The 25,398-nt window shown below is 39.8% G+C and overlaps 1 protein-coding gene across 2 annotated transcripts; it reads left to right on the top strand.

Annotated features, from left to right (window-relative positions):
• The first annotated feature begins 6,211 nt into the window (after window positions 1-6,211).
• On the top strand, window positions 6,212-24,997 carry LOC148844686 (S-adenosyl-L-methionine-dependent methyltransferases superfamily protein). Of its 2 annotated transcripts, XM_088953647.1 has the most exons (13): window positions 6,212-6,409; window positions 6,569-6,679; window positions 8,379-8,476; window positions 14,986-15,090; window positions 17,410-17,472; window positions 17,647-17,720; window positions 18,348-18,873; window positions 19,977-20,093; window positions 21,772-21,930; window positions 22,311-22,417; window positions 24,418-24,492; window positions 24,586-24,728; window positions 24,883-24,997. In XM_088953647.1, the coding sequence occupies exons 1-12, from the start codon at window positions 6,366-6,368 to the stop codon at window positions 24,688-24,690; spliced, it is 1,584 nt and encodes a 527-aa protein (XP_088809773.1). In that variant the 5' UTR covers window positions 6,212-6,365; the 3' UTR covers window positions 24,691-24,728; window positions 24,883-24,997. The 2 variants fall into 2 exon arrangements, with proteins under 2 accessions (XP_088809773.1, XP_088809772.1); XM_088953646.1 differs by lacking the exon at window positions 24,883-24,997 and having other exon boundaries at window positions 24,586-24,852.
• Window positions 24,998-25,398: the final 401 nt, after the last annotated feature.

The raw sequence follows: 25,398 nt of genomic DNA, 5'->3' as shown, positions 1-25,398 counted from the left end.
TTTCCTGATATAATTAGCTTTGGCACTAATTATAGCAATGAAAGGATAACCCAGCCACAATACCATACTTGTAAAGAAACATAAAATTTTCCATCAATGGGCCCAGATAAATCTAGATCTTTTTTTTTTTTTTTTTTTTTTTGGGTTTCTTCATAAATCTGCATCGAGCTAAGAAATTTCCCGCCCCAGGACGGCCTTAGTTAGAAAAGTACTGCTTTTAATGAAGCCAGGACTCAAAAATTGATCCCTCCACACAGACCCCAGTTTAAAAAACTCATCTTCCACACCAGACAGACCCCAGTTTAAAAAAACTCATCTTCCGTTCTAACACCGTTAATGATAAAAAGACAGATGACCCGGCTATCTTCTCACTTCTCGATTGAGGGATGGTCCAGTTGGTATGTCAACTGATTTCTTTTCAGTATAAATGTGGATTCGATTCTTACATTAATCATCGATTCTGAGGAAAGGGTTAATAGTATCATGTGTATTATCAAATACCCAAAAAATTTGATCGAACTAATTTTGAATCTCCTATATATAAACTGTTCTGGTCACAGAACACTACATATGTGCATTGAGAATATCTCTATTATCATTCATGAAAAATATTCCAGTAAATGGAATGTCGTGAGGGTATAGATTTGGGAATAGTTTGTGGATAGGAAAGATCAAGAATTGACCAAATTAATCCATATATAAAACAGCATTCCCCGAGTCTGAGTGGCCTCCGAACCATTATATGAAACAAGAAAACATAATTACAGAAAACAAAGAAAAAAAAACGACTATAAAGCTGGAAGAATTTTGACTAAGAACTCAAAATCGACGAAGGTTGAAATATATGACGGGGAGAAGGAAAGTTAGTAGAATTTAATATCTTTGATATGTTTATATCTGTTAATGAGAGAAGGGACATAATTGAAGAACTGAGTTCGAATCTCCTACCTACAAATTGTTCTCACATCCATACTCACAGGACATTATCACTGTGTATTGGGAACACCTTCATACTAGAACATCTAAAGTGTGACGACAATTAGTTTAGATTTTGATGAAGGAAGATTTGGCCCGACCTCACAGTTATGCGCTACATGGTAAAAACAACAGCTCGGCACAAAAGCGAGCATAAGGCACGAACATCAAGAGGAGACACTAGCGGACCGAACTCCCTATTGGGGGCCCGAAGTCACCCTTGGCCCCAAACCAGAAAGTAATCCGAACTGGCCTACCTTGTAACAGTTCGGGATACACTTCGCCGAACTGGCCAACCTTGTAACAGTTTGGGATACACTTCACCGAGCTGGCCAACCTTGCAACAGTTCGGGATTCACCTCGCCGAACTGGCCAACCTTGTAACAGTTCGGGGTACACCTCGCCGAATTGGCCAACCTTGTAACAGTTCGGGGTACACCTCGCCGAACTGGTCCCGCCCTATACATACCTCCGAACTCAAGACTTCGCCTCGCTCACCACTCCGCGTCACCTTCCGAGCATCAAAACCAAACAAATCGTACCATGCCTAACACTGAGGAAGTCCGTACCCGAGGGCGCCGCACCGGACTAACTTGGGATCTGACGCTTGACGGCCGCACTCTAAACGGCCACCTGCCACCGCCACCCGACACCGCCATCTCTAGTTAGAGAAACGGTTAGGCAGTGACGGTTCTGTCCCAGCAGAAAGGACGGCGGTCGAATTGACAGACGCAAGGGCGATCATATCCGACCTGACAAGGGCCTCGGAGCGAGTGCGCGAAGTGATTATAAGAACCCCCTAACCCCAACAAACAAGGTATGTGAACTTTGCGCTATCTGGTCTTCAATTTGCCTTTGAGAGATTACTGACTTGAACTTTGAAGTTATCACACCGGGTTCCCCCCGGAGCTCTCTCATCTTCCTCATTTCAGGCCCCCAACGCTCCAGCTCAAAGGCAAATTCGTTGACAGATAAGACCGGCTGGATTGCGCTCCATCAGGTTTCATGGCGTTAAGGGGTGTTAAAGTCCGCCATTAATGGCAGATGCCTCAAAAACTGAGAATTAGTTTAAGAGATTTCTCAATTCTCAAAAGTGAGGGGGAGTTTCAGATAACCTTATAAAACAAAAAAAAAAAAAAGAAGGAAAATCTGGATCAACCACATGACAAGACATAGTTATAGATCAAAACTGAGCAATTGGAGAGCCCAGCCCAAAAATAGATTAACCCCATCAACCAAGTAATAACATGGAGATAAGATAAGCCATTCAACTAATAAGCTAAATCAATGGTAATGCTGATACTAGAACAACCAATTGGCTGATCCATGAGGGCCCATGGCCCAAAAGTCAATTGGGTATAGCCGCCTAGCCTTTCTTTTCTAAGTGATTTATTTCTTTCAGGTCTCAGAAATGATTCAGTTGGCGAGGTGGTTAAGACTTGTGATCATACGATTGGGACTGATTTTGGTTGTCGGACAAAGCCACAAATGGATAAGCTGGTATGACTACTGATGACAAACACAGAGCAATTCATAGACATTTTATTGGGTAATGCCAACCATACGGATTAGGTCAAGCCGTGCCACTTCTGGACCTTAGTCACTCACTGCTGACATGAAGTGCTTCCTATACAGAAATTGCTTTCAACAGCTCTGGCAGAATCATTCCAAGCTCGTTTTCACTGATGTCCCCTTATCCTTCAAAGTTTTACTGTGTTAAAACTTAAAATCCATACTGAATTTGTGGGTGGACCCTTTGATGTCTGTCTATTTATCCAATCTACATTCTAATTTTTTTGATTTCCTTGTTTAACATTTTTTGGATTCATTTTAATCAATATCAAATCTTCACAAATAACATATCGGCTGATACATATCGTATTTATAGGTTATTAAGTCAAGCCTTTTAGGGTTTTGACCCAATTCAAGGGGTACACTGGCCTTACACCGACACCTGTTCAGTTTTGAAAAAAAATAAAACAAAAAAGGAGAAAAAAAGTGTGCGGTCAAAACCCCCAATATGCCCCTTCCGACAATACACCCTTTTCGGTATATTGAACGTATCGATATTTTGAACCTTAATTTTAATAATAAATAAATATCATATCGTAAACAATATTCAACATGCACCAAATTGAATGATAGCTTATCGAGGGATTTGGTTTTAGTTGGTGACGCTGTTAGTTCAAGGTTAAGCGCCAAAGTTTTTGAATTAAATAATCTCACTTCACATGGCTTTCCAACGTGTTGCTAGCTAATCAAAAGGAAACTTCTATACAATCTTCCGAGATCAATTGATGATAACTTACAGTTTCTACCTTCTTTGGAGTTTTAAGTAAAAGTTTAGTTTGACTGTTGCCTGTTGGAGTAGAATTCCCCGTTTTTCTCGATCAGGCCCAGCATTAGAGATGTAGATTTCAAGGACTTCTAACAAATAAGCCCAAGCCCAAGTCATGTTCTTGGAGATGAATTTCAACCCTAAATCTAAAAGGGTCATTGGTCCATCACCCAATGTTGATCTTGGGAAGGATAGACTGGATAATCTTGGCCACTTTCAGATTCAAACCCACGTTCTCGCACTTGTCAGACCGAGATTTTTCGGTAATGCCAAGTAATGGCGCCTAGATGAATTTCAATCCTGTTGATAAGAACAAATCTTCCAATCTCACATAGAATTATTGGCTTAGAGTTCTTCTATTTACCCAAATTAGCAGTGGGTTTTGTCCAATGGACATGCGACACATGTCCAAATGAAGTCATACCCAGTGTCCATGAATATCATCCAAAGTTGATATTTGGTTATAAGCAGAGAATCATGTGCAAACAGATTTTCTACAATGAATTATGCCCCCCCAATTTGTTGGCATCTTTGATCCTGACTGGTCATGAACTCTACAGTTCCATGATATTCCAGCCATTGAAGACTAACATGGACACATGCCATGTATAGGATACATGTAGTGGCCTTTTCTTCTTCCTTGACCATCATCCCCTCTTCAATCAGTCATTTCATTTCCATTTGAATTTTGGATGCTATGGAACTGAACAGATTCCAGGTGTGAACCCAAGCTTTCAGAGGACCCAAGTGAACATCAATGATTTGACATCTCTGTATCAATTAGTATGCTCGTATGGAGCAAGGATTGTTACAACAGATATGGACTTTTGTCATGAAAATGATATTTGCCAATGCATGTTTTGTTCTTGAGAATAGACATGTTGGATGAAATGAAACATTTCACTTGGTGTGGTGCAGTAAGAGAATACTTCTGAGATTTCAACAAACTGCATTGAATAGTTTGAATCCAAAAGGTCTGTAATCCTTGAAAACTCAACTCAGCCTTGATAGAGAATGTTGTCTTGCCGTGCATTCAAAACAAAGTGTCTATAATCCTCGAAAACTCAACTCAGATTTAATAGAGAATGGTGTCTTCTCATTCAAAAACAAAAGGGTCTCTTTTGGAATAAAGAGACCAGAAAACCCTCATGTTTTCTTAGAATTTGGTTCAACCATCAATCTGGTTATAAAATGAATAGGCTTTGGTTTAATTCAAAAACAATGCATGGTTTAATTCAACCATCAATCCAAATTCTTAGAATTTGGAACAAAGGGTCTCTTTACGGCTACAAGGATGTTTTCATCAGTATTGTGCCTCCTCTTCTCTTCTTTATTTCAAAGGGATGCTAGCTGTGTATGGGCAACAAGCCATACATCAACCCACAAAACACAAAACAAAACCACAATTTTAAATCAGGTAAGGTTGTTCTTATTCCCTTTTCTTTTCTGTGGAGAAGAGGGCCTGACAGCCAAACAAAGTACCCCATATTCGGTTTTTGTTGTGTTGTGATGCCCTACACCCACAATGCTTGAGACCTGCTCCCTCCCTTTTCACCCAAATCAGGTATGTTGAAAGACAGCTGCTATCTATTTTTTCTTTTTTCTTTTTTCTTTCAAACAAGCAAGTGGGCCAATATTGCTATACCAGGGAAAAGGAAAAATTTTCACTCTTATGAACATTTCTAGTATATCAATGAACAAATGTTGCAATTTGTGGTTTTTGTGCAATTGAACTATTAAATTAAAGAAAAAAAATTGGTCCTCCATGGGCCCAAAATAGTGAGGATAGGTGATGAAATTGGGGAGGCATGATATGATATTCTCCTTGCTTGTGTCCCATAGATTTGGGAACATGGTTTTTCATTTATCAACCACTCATTTCATTCTATTGATGATCAGAGGAATCTGTGGTAGTCTCCCCATGATGCAGCTGTCTCTCTTCTCTTACAAGACAAGAAGAAAGATGAGCCAGCCCAGGCAACGATAATTGCCCTTTATTTATTTATTTTTGCTTATTTTTTACTTAGACATATCATGATATTCCAGCTCAAACATGTTATTTTATGTGGAGAAATACTAAGGTATAATTAATATATGCTTTCTCCACCCATCTGTCTCAGTTGTTGATTTGGAATCTGGATTAGAGGTGGATCCTACAGTACTGAACAGCTTATTGTTTTGTCAAATAAGTTTTTAAGGAGGTTGTGGGATCCTTAATGACTGAAGCTGAAGTTGGATATTTTAATAAGTCATCCACATATGCATCCATGTCACCTGGTACAACTAATGAATTTGAAATTCAAATCTAGGCCTGTTCAGGGTCCAGGCTTTGGGCCCAGCCCATGAGCATTTTACACATTTTCGGGCTCGGGCTTTGGGTATACTCCACACTTTTAATTTATAAGGGAGTAATTGGATTTAATTTCTTAATAAAATAAATAAATTGATTTGGTTGTTAAACAAGCTCATATTTGATGTTTCTTTTTCTATTTTTCAGATATTCTAAAAATATTATAAATTCTCGAGGGGGTTAGGGAGCAAAGAGGAGAGGATAAGAGAGAATAAACTGATGTGGACCAAGACCACTTCATTATATACCAAACCGATGGCAGATTGAGAGTGTTCCCCAATGTGCAGTGTATATGGTTTTGTTCTCTAAAAAAAACCCTGCCACGTCAGCAAACAATGTATTATTTTTGCTGGCGTGGCACTTGTTTTGTTTTTAGAATATACAGATTGGTTCTAGAATTGAAATTATTTTGTTGTTTCTGGTTTCAGCAGAGTGTTTTTTTGTTTTTTTAGCTATCATTGGTTCGTCCATATAATTTTCAGCTTTAGTGGACTGGATTTGGTCTATTTTTAAACAGATTTCGAGGGCCCGGCTTGGATATGGCCTGGGCTTCATCTTTCGGCGGGTGGACCTGGCCCATTCTAAGGTTCTGCCTTATTGGCCCATTGCTCTTATGGAACTCAGATCCGACAAAGACCAGGGTACCAGACCCTAAACCCTTACCACTTGGAATTCAAGTTCGAACTTCGAAGTGTTTTCTCCATGCTCCCCGACGACGCAGGACAAATCGCCGGCGAGCAAGCCGGGTAACTCTCTCTCCTCCCTCACTGTTTGGGGGCTTGACGTTATTGCAGTTAAATTCCCAGACGGAAATGTTGTATATGCCTATCTGTTAAGTTATTTATTAGCTTCTGTCATGTAAACTCTGAGGATGGACATTTTGTTATCTGTGGTTGTGAATTCAGTGTTGGCCACCACGTCATGTTGGACGAAAGTAAATTCGATTTGCATCTCCAGTTGTGGGCACTTCGAATTCCTCGCGAACTTTGCAAGACAGTCAGTCGCATGCTTAATGGGTATTTCATGTCTTCTGCGTCATTGAAATATGCTACTGCACACTTTTTCTTTTTCAACAAGTTCCAAATGTGAACAATTTGGTTCGGATGCAGATTTCTTTGCTTTGGTAGCTGGAATTAGAAGTAGCATTACGTTGAATTTGCGTTTAATGTTTAGATTTATCTTCATCCACCTCGATGTTCTCCTCTAGGAATCAATGTTATAGATAAACTGATATTCTCTTGTCCTCATGGGCTTATCAATGTCTTTTCGGTTGGTAATAATGTCGTTATAAATGAATGCTCTGTTATTATAGTTGCTTATGTAGAGCAATGGTTAAAAAGAAAATCCTTTTACCACTATCAACTCTTTATCTTTTATTTATTTATTTATTTTTTTGATAAGTAACTCTTTTATCTTTTATTGCGGAAGGGGCTATACCGGGTAAAGGGATAACGGATAAATATATGCAATCATGAACTCAGGCAGCTCATGTTTTGATCCTAGTAAATGTAGTGTCTGAAGTTTTATTACAAAAGATCAAGGGGTTTATGATTGTGCCAATGGAGAGCAGTCCTTTTCTCCCCTCCTATTCATATGTGTAACGAAAGCTCTAAGTCAACTCAGCAACAAGGCAGCAGCTGTCCTTGTTTAAGTATTTGTAGCATATATTATACATAGACAAACTATTTTTAGCATAATATGGTTGTATCCGTATAGTGTTTCTTACATGACATATTTGGTTAATTTATCTTGGTTAAATCCTTCACTCCTTATCAATATTGTTATTCCCACATGCTTCTTTAAGTATCCTTTTGCTGACTTTTTTAGGAATTATTTGGATGTGTTTTCACCCATCACAAACAAACAAGACATTGTAAATTTATGAGTGCAAAACCAAACCAGGTTTTCATCCTTCTATTTGAACTAATTTGCATTCACTTTTTGCACAATCACCAAATGCATCCTGCGGACTGCCATGTGAATACAATCTGTAGTCTGTTTTTACACAGTCAAAGGTGCATTCCTATTGGAAATTTAACAATAGATCCCACTAATAGCTATGATTTAAAAGGTTTGCCTAGGCACACAGACAAGGCACATTGTAGGCTATGCGCCTTGCCTAGGTCCTAGGCACAGCACTTTCACAAGGTGTGCCCCTGGTGCACGTTGCGATTCAGCCCAGGTGCTAATTTGTGCATAGACTCTGATATGGACTTGTTTGGGCTTGCCTTGGGGGGGGGTTGGTACAAAGGTTGCTTGTAGAATCAGGAATGCATGATGTTTAACATCACAACAGCTATTTGAAGTAATGCAATTGGGAAAAAAAATAAAGAGATTGAAAGTTTTGCATGCTTGAGTATGTTTTATATGTTATGTTTATGTATTAAAACACTGTGTCCAATAGGTAACCAGAAGGTCTCAATGTGGAAATAAAAAGCTTAGTTCTGCTGGACTTTTAACTTTTCCTTGCTCTTATAGCACATATATTTTGGTAGAGCATTACAAAAACTAGTTTCTAGCCTGCATATTGTCAATTGTAGCTTATGACTTTGTGGGGTATACGACCTGGCTATTTACAGTTGGAATCTTAGTTTCAATCTTTTTACAAAGTTTGGATCTTTACAATATTCTCCACTAGCATGTCTTAAATGTTCTTTCCCTGTGACTTCTACCCATTTACTTAATCATGAAATTTATGGGACTTTTCTTTTGCAGATATTTGCTTGATAAGCCCCGTGTCAAACCCATCACTGAAGATCCATCATGTGAAAAAAGCCGTTATATGATATTATCTGAAAAAATTCAAAATCCTGGTAAGAGAGTAGTAAGATATATACATAGAAATATAGAATAATTGGTGCTTGCAGTAAATATATGATTATTGTAGAAGAAAAAAAACCCAGCTATTAATAGTTCATGCTTAAATTTGCTTTTGCTTATTTTCTCAATTGATTACAGTGAGAGGCAATGGTCTGTTGCTTGGCTAAGTTGTTTTTAAACTGGGCTTTGTTAGTTTGGGCAATTTACTGTGTGCTTTTCCCTGATTATGCTTCATTCTGCATTGGTGTTCAACTTGGGAAAAGATCTTCGGGATTGTTTGTTGATATCTCTTTTCTGAATGATTTTTCTCTATTAACCTCTCTTGTATGGCCACCGTATCTTTCCCCTTTGCTTATTGGGGGAGAAAATGAGTCCATCTAGGACTAAAAGAGCAAGAAAGTGTTCCCATGTTTATATAAGGATGAGAGATTAGTAAACTGGTAGTGGTTCTGCAACTACCTTACCAAGAAAACACATTTGCAGTGAGAGTGTCCAATGATGCCTTCTTTGATTTTTCTCACAAGTTTTAGGGGTTGCTTTATCATAGCTGAGGGCTGAGGTGGTTGAACTGAATGACTTATAGCTTTTTCCTTTTTTTTTTTGTTTTTGATTGGTAATTTTGAACTTTATTTGATATCGCAAAAGAATGATATATACAAAGGTGCAGGACATATTAGTAAGGCTAGAAGAGATGCCATCTAACCCCTTTTTGCTTGAGAATAAACTCAATTACACTCACCCCTTGCCTTGCAAACGTATCAGATACACCATTTGTTGCTCTGTGCATCCATGATCACGTTCAAAATTCTGCCGCAAGTTTTGCTCAACTTGATCATAGACTGGATATGATTTGATATTCAAACATTTCTGCTCTAGTATTTTGAGCACGTTGTGATATATAGAACCATCTCCTTCAGTCAAACTTGTTTTGGAATGTAGTAGGTTGTGGCAAGTCCAATTTTATGCAAAGATTAGAGTTCTTGTCTAAGGGTGATTGGATGCTTCTAGGTGCTTTGTGATACGCTCAAGTTATCTAACAAGAGGGAGAAGGATCTAGAATAAGGAGAAGAGAGAGAGAGAGTTTGTTTGTAGAAAAGCCAATGCCAACTCCATTCATTCAGGCTATATTTATAGCCTTATGGTGCTACAAACTGGGAGTAGAAATAGGAACTACTGCCCCTTAATCTTAGGAGTTTATCAACAAAAAAACAGAATGCACTTATTTAGGAAACAGAATGCACTTATCTAGGAACAGAAATTGAAGACTTATCTAATGCACTTATCTAGGAAACAGAATGCACTTATCTAGGAGCAGAATTGAAGACTTATCTATTCTAACAGAATTAAAACTGAATGGATAAGGCTTATCCCAATTAAGAGCTAACATGACCGGGTCTTCTGCTGCTATCCACTTTGACCGGGTCTTCGGCTGCTGCATGCATGCACGTATCATTCTCCTCCCCCCCTGAAGGACCCTTGTCCGCAAGGAAGTCGGGATAAGCTTTTCTGAAGCGCCATTCATTCTCCCAGGTTGCATCCTCAGCTGGCGCCCCAATCCATTTGACCAAGACTTCGGATTTTGGGCGGTATTTGCCCTTGTGAATAATACGGCGATCCAGGATTGCTTCCGGTTGGGGTAGGATGGTCGAAGTATCCGAGATTGGAGGAAGCTGAGTGGAAGTAGGGGTGATGGGTCCCAAGTGCTTCCGCAGCAAACTGACATGAAACACATTGTGGATTTGAGAGCCGGGGGGCAAGGCTAAGCGGTAGGCTACTGGACCAATCTTCTCAATGATTGGGTACGGCCCAAAATAACGTGGGGCGAGCTTCATGGAACGCCGAAACGCCACCGAGGTCTGCCGGTAAGGCTGTAGCTTCACATACACGAAGTCACCTGCTACGAACGAGACTTCTCGTCGGTGCTGGTCCGCTTGACATTTCATCCGGTTCCGGGCTACCTGGAGGTTATGTTGTAGCTCGCGTAGGATGATGTCCCGGTCACGCAAGTATTCGTCAACTGCCCCTACTCGAGCTGTACCCGGTACATAGGTCAGGAGACTAGGGGGTGGGATTCCGTAGACTGCTTCGAAGGGTGTCATTTTGGTGGAAGAGTGAGTGGAGGTGTTGTAGCTGTATTCTGCCCAAGGAACCCACTCTACCCATTTTCGCAGCTGGTCACCTGCAAAGCACCGTAGATATTGCTCCAACGTCCGGTTAACAACTTCGGTTTGCCCATCGGTTTGGGGGTGGTAACTGGAGCTCATACACAATTTCGTCCCATGCATCTGAAAAAGTGTCTGCCAGAATGAGCTGATGAATACCTTGTCACGGTCGCTAACAATGGATGTTGGTACTCCGTGTAGGCGGACAACGTTGGCAACAAATGCCTTCGCGACTGTGGTGGCAGTGAATGGGTGTTTTAAGGGAATGAAGTGGGCATATTTTGTCAACCGATCCACAATTACCATGATAACCGTGTACCCATTGGAGGAAGGCAATCCTTCGATGAAGTCCATGGAGATGTCTGTCCACATTTGAGTAGGAATTGGTAATGGCTGAAGCAATCCCGTTGGTCTCATGCAATCTGTTTTGAAGCGCTGACATACGTCACATTGTTGCAAGAACTCCTTCACCGTCCGACACATGTGGGGCCAAAGGAAGCTGTGCTTGATGCGAGAGAGGGTCTTATGAAACCCAAAGTGTCCCCCTACAGGGGATGAGTGGCAGTCCGCCACCACCTTTGAAATCAAGGTGGAGGTGGGGCTCAAATAAATCTTGTCCCCCTTGAACTATACCCCATCCCGTTGAAGCAACTTGTGGGAGGGTCGCTTTTTCATCAATTCCCCATAAAAGGTGTCTTGTTTGACCTCTTCTTGTAGCGTCGGCCACCAGTCTGCGTGTGGTATAGAGATGGAAAGAAACTGAAATTCAGCCATACGTGACAAGGAATCCGCACCTTGGTTCTCAGCCCCTTTTTTATACTCGATCTCATAGTCGTAGCCCAGTATCTTTGGCAGCCACCGCGTTTGTGCCGGTGTGGTTATCCTCTGCTCGAGTAAATATTTAAGACTTTTTTGGTCGGTGCGGACTGTGAATGGTTTCCCAAGCAGATATGGGCGCCATTTCTTAACGGCTTTGACAATAGCTAACATCTCCTTCTCATAGGTGGATAATGCCAAGGCTGAACCTTTCAATGCTTCACTGAAGTAGGCCACCGGTCGGTTTTGCTGGATGAGGATGGCGCCAATCCCGGTTCCACTCGCATCGCATTCAATCACAAACCGTTGGGAGAAATCTGGTAGACGTAGGATTGGCGGTGAAGTGAGTGCCTTCTTCAATTGCTGAAAGGCCAGCTCTGCTGCCTCGTTCCATTGAAATCCCCCTTTGGTCAACAGTTGGGTTAAGGGAGCTGCAATGCTTCCGAAGTCGCGGATGAACTTCCGGTAATATCTTGCTAACCCGAGGAAGCCACGGACCCCCTTTGCTGATGTCGGTGTAGGCCATGCGAGAACAGCTTGTATTTTGGCTGGATCAACGGACACGCCTTGTTCTGAAATCACATGACCCAAGTACTCGACCTGCGAAACCCCAAATTGACATTTTGACATTTTTGCAAATTATTTGTTAGAGGATAATACAGTTAGAACAACTCTCAAATGAGATAGGTGGTCTTCCCATGATTTAGAATAAACCAGAATGTCGTCGAAGAAGACCAAAATAAATTTCCGGAGGTATGGGCGGAAGAGGTCGTTCATGAGGCTTTGAAAAGTTGCAGGTGCATTCGTCAAGCCGAACGGCATCACTAAGAACTCGTAATGCCCTTCATGTGTTCGGAAAGCCGTTTTAGGAACGTCTTCTTCTTGCACTCGAATCTGATGGTATCCCGACCGTAGATCTAGTTTGGAGTAAAATTTGGTGCCGTAGAGCTCATCTAATAATTCATCAATCACGGGAATGGGATACTTGTTTTTAATAGTGATTTCGTTCAGTGCTCTGTAATCCACGCAAAACCGCCAAGCTCCATCAGCCTTCTTCACTAGCAAAACCGGCGATGAGAATGGGCTATTGCTTGGTCTTATCAGCCCTGTCTGCAAAAGCTCCTTCACCATCTTCTCTATTTCGGTTTTCTGGTAATACGGGTATCGATATGGCCTCACACTCACCGGTCCTTTGTCGGGAAGCAGTGCAATCCGGTGGTCATGTGGTCGTTTAGGAGGCAGGCTTGTGGGCGGCTCAAACACATGGGAAAATTCGGTGAGAAGGTGGTCCATCTTGGGTGGAAGAAAACCTGGTTGGCCGTTGCTATGTGAAGGAACTATTTGAAAAAAAAATCCCGTACCTTGTAACCCATTGCATTCCTTGTTGGTTAAGGCTTCGATGCTGGCTCGTCCCAATCCTTGGAAGGTGCAAGAGAGTCCCTCCTTTTTGAACGTCAAGGTTAGTTGTTTGTAATCCATCTCGACGGGTCCAAGCGTCTCTAGCCACTGTACTCCCAACACCAACCGGCATGCTGCGACGGGAAGAACATAATAGTCAGCGGTAACGGGGTGTCCTTGAATGGCGAGGGTGAGAGATCGGCACTGCCCCATACACTCGATCTTTTCACGGTTGGCCACCATAACTTGAAATTTCTTGTCTCGGTTCACTAGCAACCCGAGCTTGGAGACGATGGCTTGGTCAATGAAGTTGTGGGTGCTGCCGCCATCAATTAATACGGTCACGTTCTTCTTTTTCAGTTTCCCAAGAACACGTATGGTTTGCGGGTGCTCAGCTCCTGCAATAGCGTGGAAGGAGATTTCAGGGATGGCTTCTTGGTTTTCCTCCTCTGATTCGACAGTCTCCGCGTCCGCCGGTTCCGGATCCTCAATCATGAACAGTTGTGGACGTGCACAATGGTGGCCGGAGGTGAACTTCTCATCACAGTAGTAACACAGCCCCTTCTCACGACGTTCTCACGCCTCCTGGTTGGTGAGTCGCCGGAATGTTGAGGAAGGAGCACTGGAAACCTGGTTCGCGCGCGAGCTTGGTGGAGGCCCAAGTACACCAGCCATGGGGTTGGGTGACGCCTTCTGGGTTGTCATGGCTGATGGGGATCGAATCGGTTGGCTAGCTCTCCGCTGTAAGTGATTTCGTTCCTCAATTAACCGGGCCACTCCAATCGCCTCTATCAAAGTTCGAGGCTGCTTGATCTTCACATCTAAACGAACGTCATCACGAAGTCCTGCAATGAAACAGCCAATGAGAAAGCTCTCGGGCAGGCCGTCAACTTGGTGAGAGAGCCTCTCGAAGGCTTCTTGATAAGCCGTCACAGTGGTGGGTTGCTTTAGGCGGGTTAATGCCTCTGATGGGTCCTCGTAGTCGGTGGGGCCGAACCGTTGTAACACCGCTTTGGAGAGTTCTTCCCATGTGAGCGGTCCGCGATGCTTGGTCAACCACCTGTGCCACTGTAAGGCGATGCCTTCCAAATGGAAGGAAGCTAGCTGCACCTGTTGGTCCGGAACAATATTTTGAAATTCAAAATACTGCTCCGCCTTGTAAATCCAACCGCTCGGATCATCCCCATTAAATTTTGGGAATGACAGCTTGACGTGTTGATGAGGGTGGTCATGGGTGGAGCTTGAACGGGAAGTATGGGGCTGTGAGGATTCTTCATGGGCGAAGGGGTTGGTCTCGGGAGTGGTATTGGGAGTGGTTCGTGAGGCTCGAAGGGCTTGGAGTTCAGTTAACACTGCTTGCAAGACAGTGTTCATTTGGTCGAAGCTCGACTCATGTCGTGCTAAGGTTTCATTGACCTCATTGCGGAACTCCGCGTTCGTCTTTCCACGGGTGTCCATGGTCGAACCGGCTCTGATACCAATGATACGCTCAAGTTATCTAACAAGAGGGAGAAGGATCTAGAATAAGGAGAAGAGAGAAGAGAGTTTGTTTGTAGAAAAGCCAATGCCAACTCCATTCATTCAGGCTATATTTATAGCCTTATGGTGCTACAAACTAGGAGTAGAAATAGGAACTACTGCCCCTTAATCTTAGGAGCTTATCAACAAAAAAACAGAATGCACTTATCTAGGAAACAGAATGCACTTATCTAGGAACAGAAATTGAAGACTTATCTAATGCACTTATCTAGGAGCAGAATTGAAGACTTATCTATTCTAACAGAATTAAAACTGAATGGATAAGGCTTATCCCAATTAAGAGCTAACATGACCGGGTCTTCTGCTGCTATCCACTTTGACCGGGTCTTCGGCTGCTGCATGCATGCACGTATCACTTTGAAGTTTGAACAATGTTCTTTTCATTTTTGTTACTTTACATTTATACTTAGTTTCTCCCACTTAATCTATGAAGAACGGTAAGCTTTTATACTATGGACTTGTGGCTGATGGCTTCATATTACAGTTTTTGCCCTAAAATATTTATATATAATATGCCTACATGTTTGAGTGCAGTTTGTTCTTCTTGTTATGATTATTCGTTAATGGGGAATTTCTTTATGAAACAGACTTATCTGACATTCCAGACCAAACACTTGATGGAGTGAAGAAATTATGCAAAATTGAAGTAGTTCCCTATTCATTGACTCTCGGATATTCCTATTGGGGTGCAGGTTGGTTGCCCTTTTCTTTTAAACAATATGAAGTTTCTTTATTTGTAGCCAAATTGTTCAATCAATGTTGAGGGTATTGACAGAATCAAAAGAAAAAAGAGAATTTCTTTTTTGTTTTGTTTTTTTTTTTCTTTTTTTTCTTTCTGTTCCTGCAGTTGCTCTCCCTCTCCCTCTCTTTCTCTCTTTCTCTCTCTCTCTCTCACACACACACACACACAGAAATAGAATAGGGGCTCCACCCCTTGTTTTTTTCCTCTTTTCCTTTCTCTTAAATTTTATTAGTTTAAAATTATAGCCTTCTGTAGTTACTTATCAAAAAAAATTATAGCCTTCTTTAGTTGTTTACAGCTTTAGATATGCAATTTCCCATTAAATACTTATAATATTATAGTGTTATGTTTGGAATATTTAAATTAAAAATATAAAATTCTATTGTCTTTTAGATATGATGATTTGCCATGCATTGAAAGAAACAATTAATGTTATCAGTAAAGAACAATTAATGTGTGTATGTCTTCCAGGTATGCTTTTTGCTTGTTTATTGATTAAACTTAAGTAAAGCCAAATAAAATAATAGAATACAGTGTAGTATGCCAAAATCACTGTTTTAAAATGCTAATTTGTGACAAAAGTCTCAAGAATGCCCTTTTTAATAAAGGAATAACCACATAAAACATAGTGGTACACAGATCCACTAATGGGTTTGTAGATGCAATGGAAAAACAAGGGGTAGATAGAGAAAGCTTTTTTTTTTTTTTTTTTGAAGGAAGTAATGAAATTCATTAATAGAAAAAAAGAAACAGGGTACATAAGAAGATTTACAACTGAAAACTCTCCAGAGAGATTACAAGGGCAGGAAGCAATCACTAAACAAAGAGTCCCTATGGACCCCAGATTTGGCTAAACCATCAGCCAAAGAGTTAAGTTGTCTAGGGATCTACCTAGTCTTTATAGTCATCTAGGCCATAATGTCTCTTGCCTCATCCAGAAAGTGTACTAGTCTCCAGGGGCCACTGTCCTCCTCTAACCATTTAATGGTGTCTGCAGAGTCTCCTTCAATGGTTAGGAGAGAGCCCCAAACTTTTTGCAACTCAGAGTCCTGTTAAGACAGCCATAATCTCAGCTATTGAGGAGACTGCAATCCCTATTGTGTACTAAAGGCCCAGTAAATATTTCCGTCTTCCTCCTTGATCACACCTCCAATCCCAACCTCCCCTGAATTTCCCATAGCACTTCTATTGAAGCTTAAATTTGTCCCCACTGCCTCAGTTCCTCCCTAACTGGGGGAACCTGAAGAGTGTTTATAGTCAAGGGAGATGAGTGTAAAGTTTCCACTAAGTTCCTCTGTAAGTTTGAAGGAGTGAAGCCTTTGAAAATCTCTGTGCTTGTTACCCATGTATTGCACAAAAATGTTCTGTAGGAAATAATTTCTTCAGTGATTGTTGCCTTGTTTTCAAAAAGTTCACTTGTTTCTTTCTTCCCACACCCCCCATAGTACTGCATGAGTCAGCGTGCTCCAATAGGCTTTCCCTTTCTTGTTTTGGGGTAGATAGAGAAAACTTGTTTTGGGGTTTTCTGGGTACCGTGTGATGTTAGAATGAAAAAAGAAAAAGGGATAAAAGTGGGCAGGGTGATTGGCCATAACCAGGCCAGGCCAAGTTTGGGGTGCATGACAGTTGTACATAATCTATTCTTTTCACGTCATCATCATCCAGGCCTTATCCCAACTATATGGGGTGGGCTACATGATTTCTGTTTCGCCAGTCCGTTCTGATTAAAAAAAATTGTTCATCCATTACCAATAAAAAGACAAAAAACTTGTTTCTTTAGAGGTTAAGATTTCATATTCCTCATGCTTAGCTAAAAAAGGATTCCTTATTCCTTATGAATTAGGACTGGGTCATGAGATTCTACCCCTTCTCTCTCTCTCTCTCTCTCTCTCTCTCTCTAAATTCTTCTTCCCTGTTAAATCACCGCTAGAAGGGCCAAAATTCTAATATCAATTGTATACCTCCCTTCCATGAAACGACCATGTCCACCAACAACTTTCAATGTTCAATCTGTCCAGCTCTAATATATTAGTAAACAGAAGCTTTGCATGTCTGTAACCTTTATAATTTCTATTGAGATCTGCAAAAGCTATTTTTAGTGAATTTCTAATTTTTTGGGTAAGCTATTGAATTTCTATCGAGTTTTGAATCTTTTGATCAGTTTTGAGATTTGATCAAGCTATTGCTTGAGACTAATTTGCAATTTGCTCTATTACGTTGCTTATTAACAATCCTTTAACTCATCGTTTTCTTCTTTTTGGGTTTCTAGACCATGTTTTGAAGCAGATATTGCCCCCTGGAGTGGAGGTTCCTTCATCTTTTGAAACAATAGTTAAGTAGTCTTATTTGTATTATCCCCTAAAATTTGTAATCTGATTTTTCTTATTATTTTATTGGATGCACTTTTTCTCTTTGACTTTAGCTTCTAGAAGATCTGTTTGTATTATTTCAGCTTCTGGGGCGTTTTTTTTTAAGTACTGAACCAACATGTTTTTTGTTCATTCAGGCCATATTGCTCATCTGAATATCTCCGGCGAACTGCTCCCTTACAAGGATGTTATTGCAAAAGTTATTTATGATGTATGTCTGATGTTACATAAGACATTAATGTTTCCCTTTGCATCTTAAAGTAGATTTGGTCTATAGACACACAAACATGTACTGCTATTTGAAAATAAAATCACAATGTATAGGACTTTTTCTTTGAGTTAAATTCTTACTTCTTTTGTGTGCAAAGTTTGCATTAAAGTGATCAAATGTTCCTATTATACTTAATTAGTAGGTTAAATAAAAGGAAACTAATACTATTTTTCCTTGAGCCAAAAAAAAAAAGAACAAATCTAACAGACTTTTATTAGATTTCAATGGTTGGGAAAAGTAGGAAAACAAATATTTTAAAAGGTGGATATGTGAAGCAAGGTATTGGAACTTCAGGTATTTGAGGAGCAATCCTTAACGCATGGGGTTTATACCCCATGAGATCTTATTTTTAAGGAAAAATAAATTTGAATGAGAAAAGTATATTCATTTTAAATTCTATATTTTTTTTTTGGATAAGCAATAGGGCAAAGAGATTTATTTATGGTATAATTACAAGAGCTTGTATCTAGAGCCTACCATCAGTTGCTTAAATTTATCCTTGGTGTTCTTTCTTCTGAGGAAGCCCTTTTTAATTTCCTAATTTATTTCCTGTACTTCTTTTGGCAGAAAAACCAACCAAGAATCAAAACTGTTGTAAATAAAGTTGGAACAATTACCAATGAGTTTCGTGTGCCAAAATTTGAAATTCTGGCAGGAAAAGATGATATGGTTACAGAAGTGAAGCAGTACGGAGCAACATTCAAGCTTGATTATGGCTTAGTGTACTGGAACTCAAGACTGGAACATGAACATATGAGATTGGTTTCTCAGTTCCGGGAAGGAGATATAATTTGTGACATGTTTGCTGGCATTGGCCCTTTTGCGATTCCAGCAGCACAGAAAGGATGTACAGTGTATGCAAATGACTTAAACCCAGATAGTGTTTGCTATTTGAAGATAAACGCAGAGATCAACAAGATTGAGGATCATGTTTGTGTTTACAATATGGATGCAAGAGCATTCATATCTCAGTTAATGACAGTTCCAGGTTGTGAGGCTGAACCAGAATCCAAGCTTCTCACACTCAGAACTTGTGAAGGATATGGCTTAAAAGCTGACAATGAGGCAGACTCTGAAAATAGACGGCCAACAGGTGCTTTTTGTTTTTGTTGGCAATAGCAAATTCCAATAGTAAACAAAACCCATTACTCCATTTTGATCAGTATATATCCACATAAAAAAAAAGATGTACAACTACAAGCCCATTGCTTGAATTTATCCTGGTAGACATCAGCCTACATAGTCTAACTACAAGCTCATTGTCTGAATCAATCCTTATAGACATCAGCCCCAATGCAAGTCAGTTCTCTGAACTCCTGTAGAGAAAGTGTGTGTCCATGAGTTGGATAATCTATTAATCCACCAGAATGAGGATTTCACTCTATAAGTCAGAGACCTAGTGGTCTGGCCTCCCTAATATAGTGTTGCAAGTTCCATGACCCCTCAAAACCCTCATCCAACCAATCATTATTGGTGAGTCACCTTCAATCTCCACTAAGGTGAATAAAGAGAGAATCATCTATAGTATCTGAAGAAGAGCCAGAATCTCTTCTCTGATAGTCTCCTGAACCAACTGGTCGAGAGTATAGCACATCTCTCTCTCTCTCTCTCTCTCTCTCTCTCTCTCTCTCTCTCATAGTCTCCTGACTCCCAAATGCACCACCTACTCCTGAAGGGCCTGGATTTTCAGGAGGAACAGCTATCCACTTTCAGCATGACTATTCCATGGGGGACCCATGCCTCTCTGTAATCAGTCTATGGGTTGATGACCAGGCACATGAGACTAACCTTGTGCACTATCATCAACCAATAGATCACTAAACTACTCCTAAGTATGGAACCAATGAACAGCATGGTAAGTTGGTAACAAGATCAAATCAGTACTTCCATCTGATTCTTTTTACTAGAGAAGACTAGCATTCCCCTCCTTCCATTTATGGTTTATCCTGCAACTCCTCAAATGATCTTCCTCATAGAGGAATAGGAGAAGGATGTCTCAGGAGCCGATCTATTAACATCTGAAATGGCTTAACTGAATGACTTATTGCTTTATTATTTAGTATATAAGTTTTTAAGGAGGTTATGAGCGAGAGCCTCTGGATCTCATCTAGTGACTGAAGTCAATAGTTAATATGTATATCAGAATATTTGTTTCCTTCACTGAATATTGCTTGCTGACTTGTGTATCTCTTGCAGTTCAGATGCAAGAAGTGCTCTTACATGGCTCAAAAGATGAGGGTATTGAAAGTTCATGTTTGACTATTGACACTGCAAATGTTGCTGGTAAAAGACATGCGGAAATTTGTGAGGAAGGTAACTTAAGCAATAGTTGAATTAATTACATGGTAATGCATCCTGCCACTTATAGTTTTCCAAGGTGCAGCTGACATAACTAGGCTGCATGGCCTAGGCAATAGAAAAAAATGCTGGTAACAAATAACTTAAGATAACAATTAATAACACAAAATCACATAATATGTATAGCAATATTTTAAAATGCAGAGGTGTGTCGTGAGTTGTTCCTCTACCTGGAGGCATGAGGTGTAGTTCAGAACGAAAGAGGCATACTCCTCCTGAGCACAAGAAAACCAAATTGGGCTGCATTAAAAAGGTGTTGGAGGGTCTGGGGGCAGATCCCCTGGCCCAAGCTTTCTTTCCCTTTTTTATTGATAAGTAAAATTTTCTTTCCCTCCCCTTCCTTTTCTTGTCTTTTCACTTTTTCTTCCTTCTTTCTTTCTTTCTTTTTGTATGAAACGTGCATGAGGTGTACGACTCATGCAAAAGGCATTTGAAGCCTACACCTCATGCACCTGAGACGCACACCTCAGAAGCATCAACACCTTTGGCATGCACCTCAGGGCATTTTGGGGGGCGCCTTTCCTGGAGGTGCACCTCCAGTTGTAAGGCTCCAACACCTTTTAAGATGTGTGTGTGTGTGTGTGTGTGTGTCTACACACAGACAATAACTTATTTAATGTCCTAATATTTAAATTATTAAGAAATAAGAACTGAATGCTAAATAAAAAAACAATATCATAACTTTTCTTTTGATCAATGGGGGGAGAAACAGTTATATAAAAAATAAATAAATAAGAGGCAAGATATTAAAAACACAATATCCATTATGGAACCTGGGGAGATCAACTATGGATTGAGACTCATACACTCCATGGGTTTCTCATGTTTTTTTTTTTTTTTATCAGTATCCATGGGCTTCTCATGTTTTAAGGGCTTGCCTGGCCAGCGAGGTGCATTTGAGGCATTTACCTTGCTTTGAACCCAAGTGCAGTCCTCTTTCAAAAGTTACGGGCCTGGTGTGCCCTGTGCCTCAGCCCAGATGCAAACCTTTTTTAAATATGCATTTTTGGTTTTTATTTTTGTAGATTTTTGTGTTTTGCGGTTTTGCCCGTTTGTAATGGTTTATCAACTTTTAGATTATCTTCTATTGCTATTTGTACTCTACACTAGTAATGGTCTATTAGCTTTTAGAATTAAAAAAGACCTTTCAAATACCTGAAGCCCTAGTTCTTACAAACAGGTCTCAAATGGTAAAAATTTCACTAAAGAGGCAACAGCAGTACAACTAATATCTCATCTGTAATCCGGAAATAGAACTGCGACTAGAAAACCAACTCCTTTATATAAATGGGCCAATCATTTAAGTCAGAGGTGCTGCCCCAAACCACTGCACAGACTTGTTTGGGCTTGCCTCAAGGAGCATTCGTTGATTATCAACTTGGTCCTGTGCATTGACTAGTAGAAGCTGGTAATTGTGTAAGTGCTTGGAGTCTGGAATCACCTAGCTAAGTAGCTATATCCTAGGTTACCATAGTTTATGTACCTAAGATACAATGTTGACATGATGTTCTTTGATGTTAGGCATCATACATGATAAGCTAAAGCTATGCAAACATTCTGAATTTGCTGTAAGTTGTGGATATAATTACTTGATTGACAGAGTTGTTTTTATTCCGTGTATTTTCCTATGCAGAAAATAGAAGTGTGGATGGTGCTGGTGTTCCTGCAGGCAGTGGGAGAAAGGGCAACATGAAAAAGAGGATGAAAGGCCCTGTGTTTTCCAATATGAAGACTTGGGAGCATGTTGATCATGTGATTATGAATCTACCTGCTTCTGCCTTACAATTTCTTGGTAGGTACATGCCCTCTGTTTGTTGTCCCTCTGGCACATAATTTATTATATGGAATTGGCAGAGGGGGGAATTATTGTCTTACAAGAATTGTATCTTGTGCAATATATCTCACTAATTCTTCCTAAGGAACAGAATCTTACAATAGTTCTCTTCATTTGTCCAAGTACCTAATTTCCATTGATAAGATAGTTATTTCTATCTACAATTGCCACTTGGTGTGTATGGATCTAACTATTTTGCTGTTCAAAATAACAGTTTCAGTAAAGTTATTTTCATGTTACCATGTTGATTTCCTTGTTTTGCTCAAGTTCTAGGAAGCCTATGTGGTTCTATTCTATTTTGTTGCTATTGTGATTTGTTGTTATAATCCTTCTTACAGATGCTTTTAAGGGCCTTATCCAGAGAAGATACTGGAAAGGACCTTTACCTTGGATTCATTGCTATTGCTTCATGAGATCAACTGAAACAGAAGAATCAATACTTTCTGTAAGTTACTTTCTTCAGATGTTTGTACCTCTCTCTCAGCACATGCACTGACATTAAAAGTTTTGCAACAAAATGTCTTGAACTGTTACCAATCACAACAAACAGTCACACAGATGACATCAAATACATATTCATTAATTTTTAGTATATGACATGTCCAAAAAGTAAGGCTTTTCTAGGCATTTGGAAAATTTTTGAGGATGAAATTTCCTCTATTAACAGTGTAGTGAGATCAAGCCATAGTCTCTTTAGGGAGTTTTACCATCTTGCGAAGTGGGACATTTCTGGGTTGTTTGGATTTCACCATACGACTTGATCGGCAAATCCATTCTCACCCTATTCCCCTAACACACAGACGCCCACATGTAAGGCTCCCTAGAGGGCCTAGACAGGCTTACCTGCCACGTGGAGGAATCTTGTGGGTAATCCAGGCAGTCCTTCAATTTGAGACCTTCTAGATTGGCTTAGTGTTCAATCCTGCAGTCTATCTCAGCTCTATGCCCCACTGTTTATTGAAGTCTGTGCAACTTATATTGATCACCAAGCTTTTGATTTTTTCTTTTTACAAGTTCCCATAAAGAAGAGCTTGTCCTAAACATATAGCAATGCCATTTAGGGTTTTTGGCCAAAATTGATTCCACAAAAAAAGGGCGGGGGGAGAAAAACAATCAATTGTTTTAAACTATGTTACCCAGATATGGCAAGGACATGGTTGGATACAGTACCAGAATGAAATTTGCACTAAAAATTGAAGTATCTAACACAATATGTCACTCTTGACAGTTCTTACAGCCAATATTTCTACATATTTCCTTAAGCTCAAGTGATAATGAAGGAAGCAAGTACTAGGGCTGTCTTTTCTGGCACATGCTTTTCATTCTTCCAAACTTTTGCTAATATTTGTTTATCTTCTGATGGATAGTAGATTATACATTAAAGAAAAAGGTATATATAACAGTGAATACAAACAGAAATAAGGGAAAACAAAAAGATCATTAATTAACACCTGTCTCCTAGAGACAAAACTCTTGAATCACAGAGGGTACACTATAAGAAAATGTACTTGAACAAAAAGCAAAAAAAAAAAAAAGTGGCTCAAAACTAGGGGTGATCATTCTTAGCCCAGCCTGGCCTGGCCCTCAATATATTATTTATATATATTAAATATATACTTGTGTATGTTTTATATTCTAATTATATTATATTATGTATAATAAATATTATAACATAAAACATATTTTATATATTATGTAATATTTTATATCATGTAGATTATATCATATATTTTACATAAAGTATATGCCATATAATATAAAATAATATATATATATATATATATATATTTAGTGGCCTTAGGTCCAAAGTGCAGCCTGGGCCCAGGCTATAATCCTTACAATAGCTCCATTTCCCTCATACTACCAAAAACAAGATGTGCCTCCACATGATGACATGCTCCTTACCAAATAAGCAAATTGAACCACACCACCAAAAAACCAAGCAACACCCTGCTACCCTACCTAGCAAGCATTTGGGAATAGAACCATTCCCCTTTGGCCGTCTTTCTTCATCTTACAGAGTTTGTGCTTGAGGATTGATTTCAAGTGCTCCTTTTAAAGAAGACATGCTATGGGCATTTGGTATTTTCTGTTTTTCCTTCAATTGGTGCTTTGCATAAAGTGGAAGAGACACCAAAAAGTTGGCTTTCCCATCTTCTCCAGATGAAAAAGGATGACTTTAATTTGGTGATAATTGATTAATCAGGCAATATATTGGATGTCAGTCAATCCTTTTTTGTTCACTAAACCTTTTGCTAGGGAACTTGTTTGCAGCTCACCAGGCAACTAATTGGATCAAACAACCTACACTATGATGGGTTCCATCTATTTGGCAGTGCCTTCGACTTTGTTTTCGTCTTCTTGTTTTCTACTTATAAAAGAACTCTTCTTTTCTTTCATTTGTTTTTGTTGCTTATTTTAGTTGTCTTTCCAACCCTTATGCAGGAGGCAGAGTCCAACTTAAGTGCCAGGATACAAGGCCCTATATTCCACAGGGTTCGGGACGTTGCTCCAAACAAGGTATGAATTTATATGAGTCATTTTGCATGCTTGATCTTAAAATCATAAGCATCTTCTGATTGTTCGGTTTGTTGATTTATATTGATGTTTTAGGTGATGTATTGCTTAAGCTTTAGGCTTCCTGATGAGGCCTGTTTCAATGAAGTTGTCACCGATGTTACCCTCCAATCTTCCCAAGGGGAGTTTCAAATCCAATGAGTAGAGTCAATCCTGTTGCTTTATGTATCAACCTCAAGGTTGGAAACTGATTCTTCTTTTTCCCCTAATAAATTGATCCTAGATTAGCTAAGTAGGAAACATACAGCTAAAAGTGAAAATGCTGAATTCAGGAATATAATTTCATGCAGATCTCTAACAAAATGTGTTTCTTTTTACTTTTCTTCTTGACAGTAATTTGTTTGATGCCAATCTCAATTTCATATGTGCTTTTGACAAAGCTGGCTCCTCAAGTCAGGTTACTTGTAAATGCCTAACATGGCAATGCCAAGCCAACATTAATATGTTCTGTCTTTGGTCTGTAACATTGAGCACCCATGGAGCATTGTAATTCTATAGCATCATAAATGAGGGGAAAAAGGAAGATCAAGAGTAAGGGCAGTGTGAAACTGTTTTTGCTTGATTCCCCCAACATAGAGGATCTGGAGAAACCTTGATTCAGTTTAGGGTACAAATTTTAAGAATTCAAATATTTTAATGTGGGTTCAAGGTTTTCAGAATTCAAACCTTGAGGATCTGCAAGAGTGTTGGGTAGCTAGTCCATGGATTTTCCCCTAGCGTTTCCTCAAATTTCTCCATTATGTTAATGACATCCCACACTTGGTTGGAAGCAAAATACAACTAAACAGATAAAAAAAGCATAGAAATGTAAGATTGGAATGTACACTGAAACGTTGAGATTTGAAACAG

Source organism: Nelumbo lutea, chromosome 7 (assembly GCF_056320005.1).
Source record: "Nelumbo lutea isolate HS-2025 chromosome 7, American lotus-T2T, whole genome shotgun sequence".
Lineage (NCBI taxonomy): Eukaryota > Viridiplantae > Streptophyta > Magnoliopsida > Proteales > Nelumbonaceae > Nelumbo > Nelumbo lutea.
The sequence above is the reverse complement of the archived record's forward strand: the minus strand, read 5'-3'. Positions and strand labels throughout refer to the sequence as shown.

Excerpts from the sequence above, each read along its gene's own strand:
- LOC148844686 (XM_088953647.1), top strand. The coding sequence starts at position 6,366 with ATGCTCCCCGACGACGCAGGACAAATCGCCGGCGAGCAAGCCGG. Across the intron at positions 18,874-19,976 it reads TGAAAATAGACGGCCAACAG|TTCAGATGCAAGAAGTGCTC; the intron begins GTGCTTTTTGTT and ends TATCTCTTGCAG. Across the intron at positions 24,493-24,585 it reads GGGACGTTGCTCCAAACAAG|GTGATGTATTGCTTAAGCTT; the intron begins GTATGAATTTAT and ends TTGATGTTTTAG.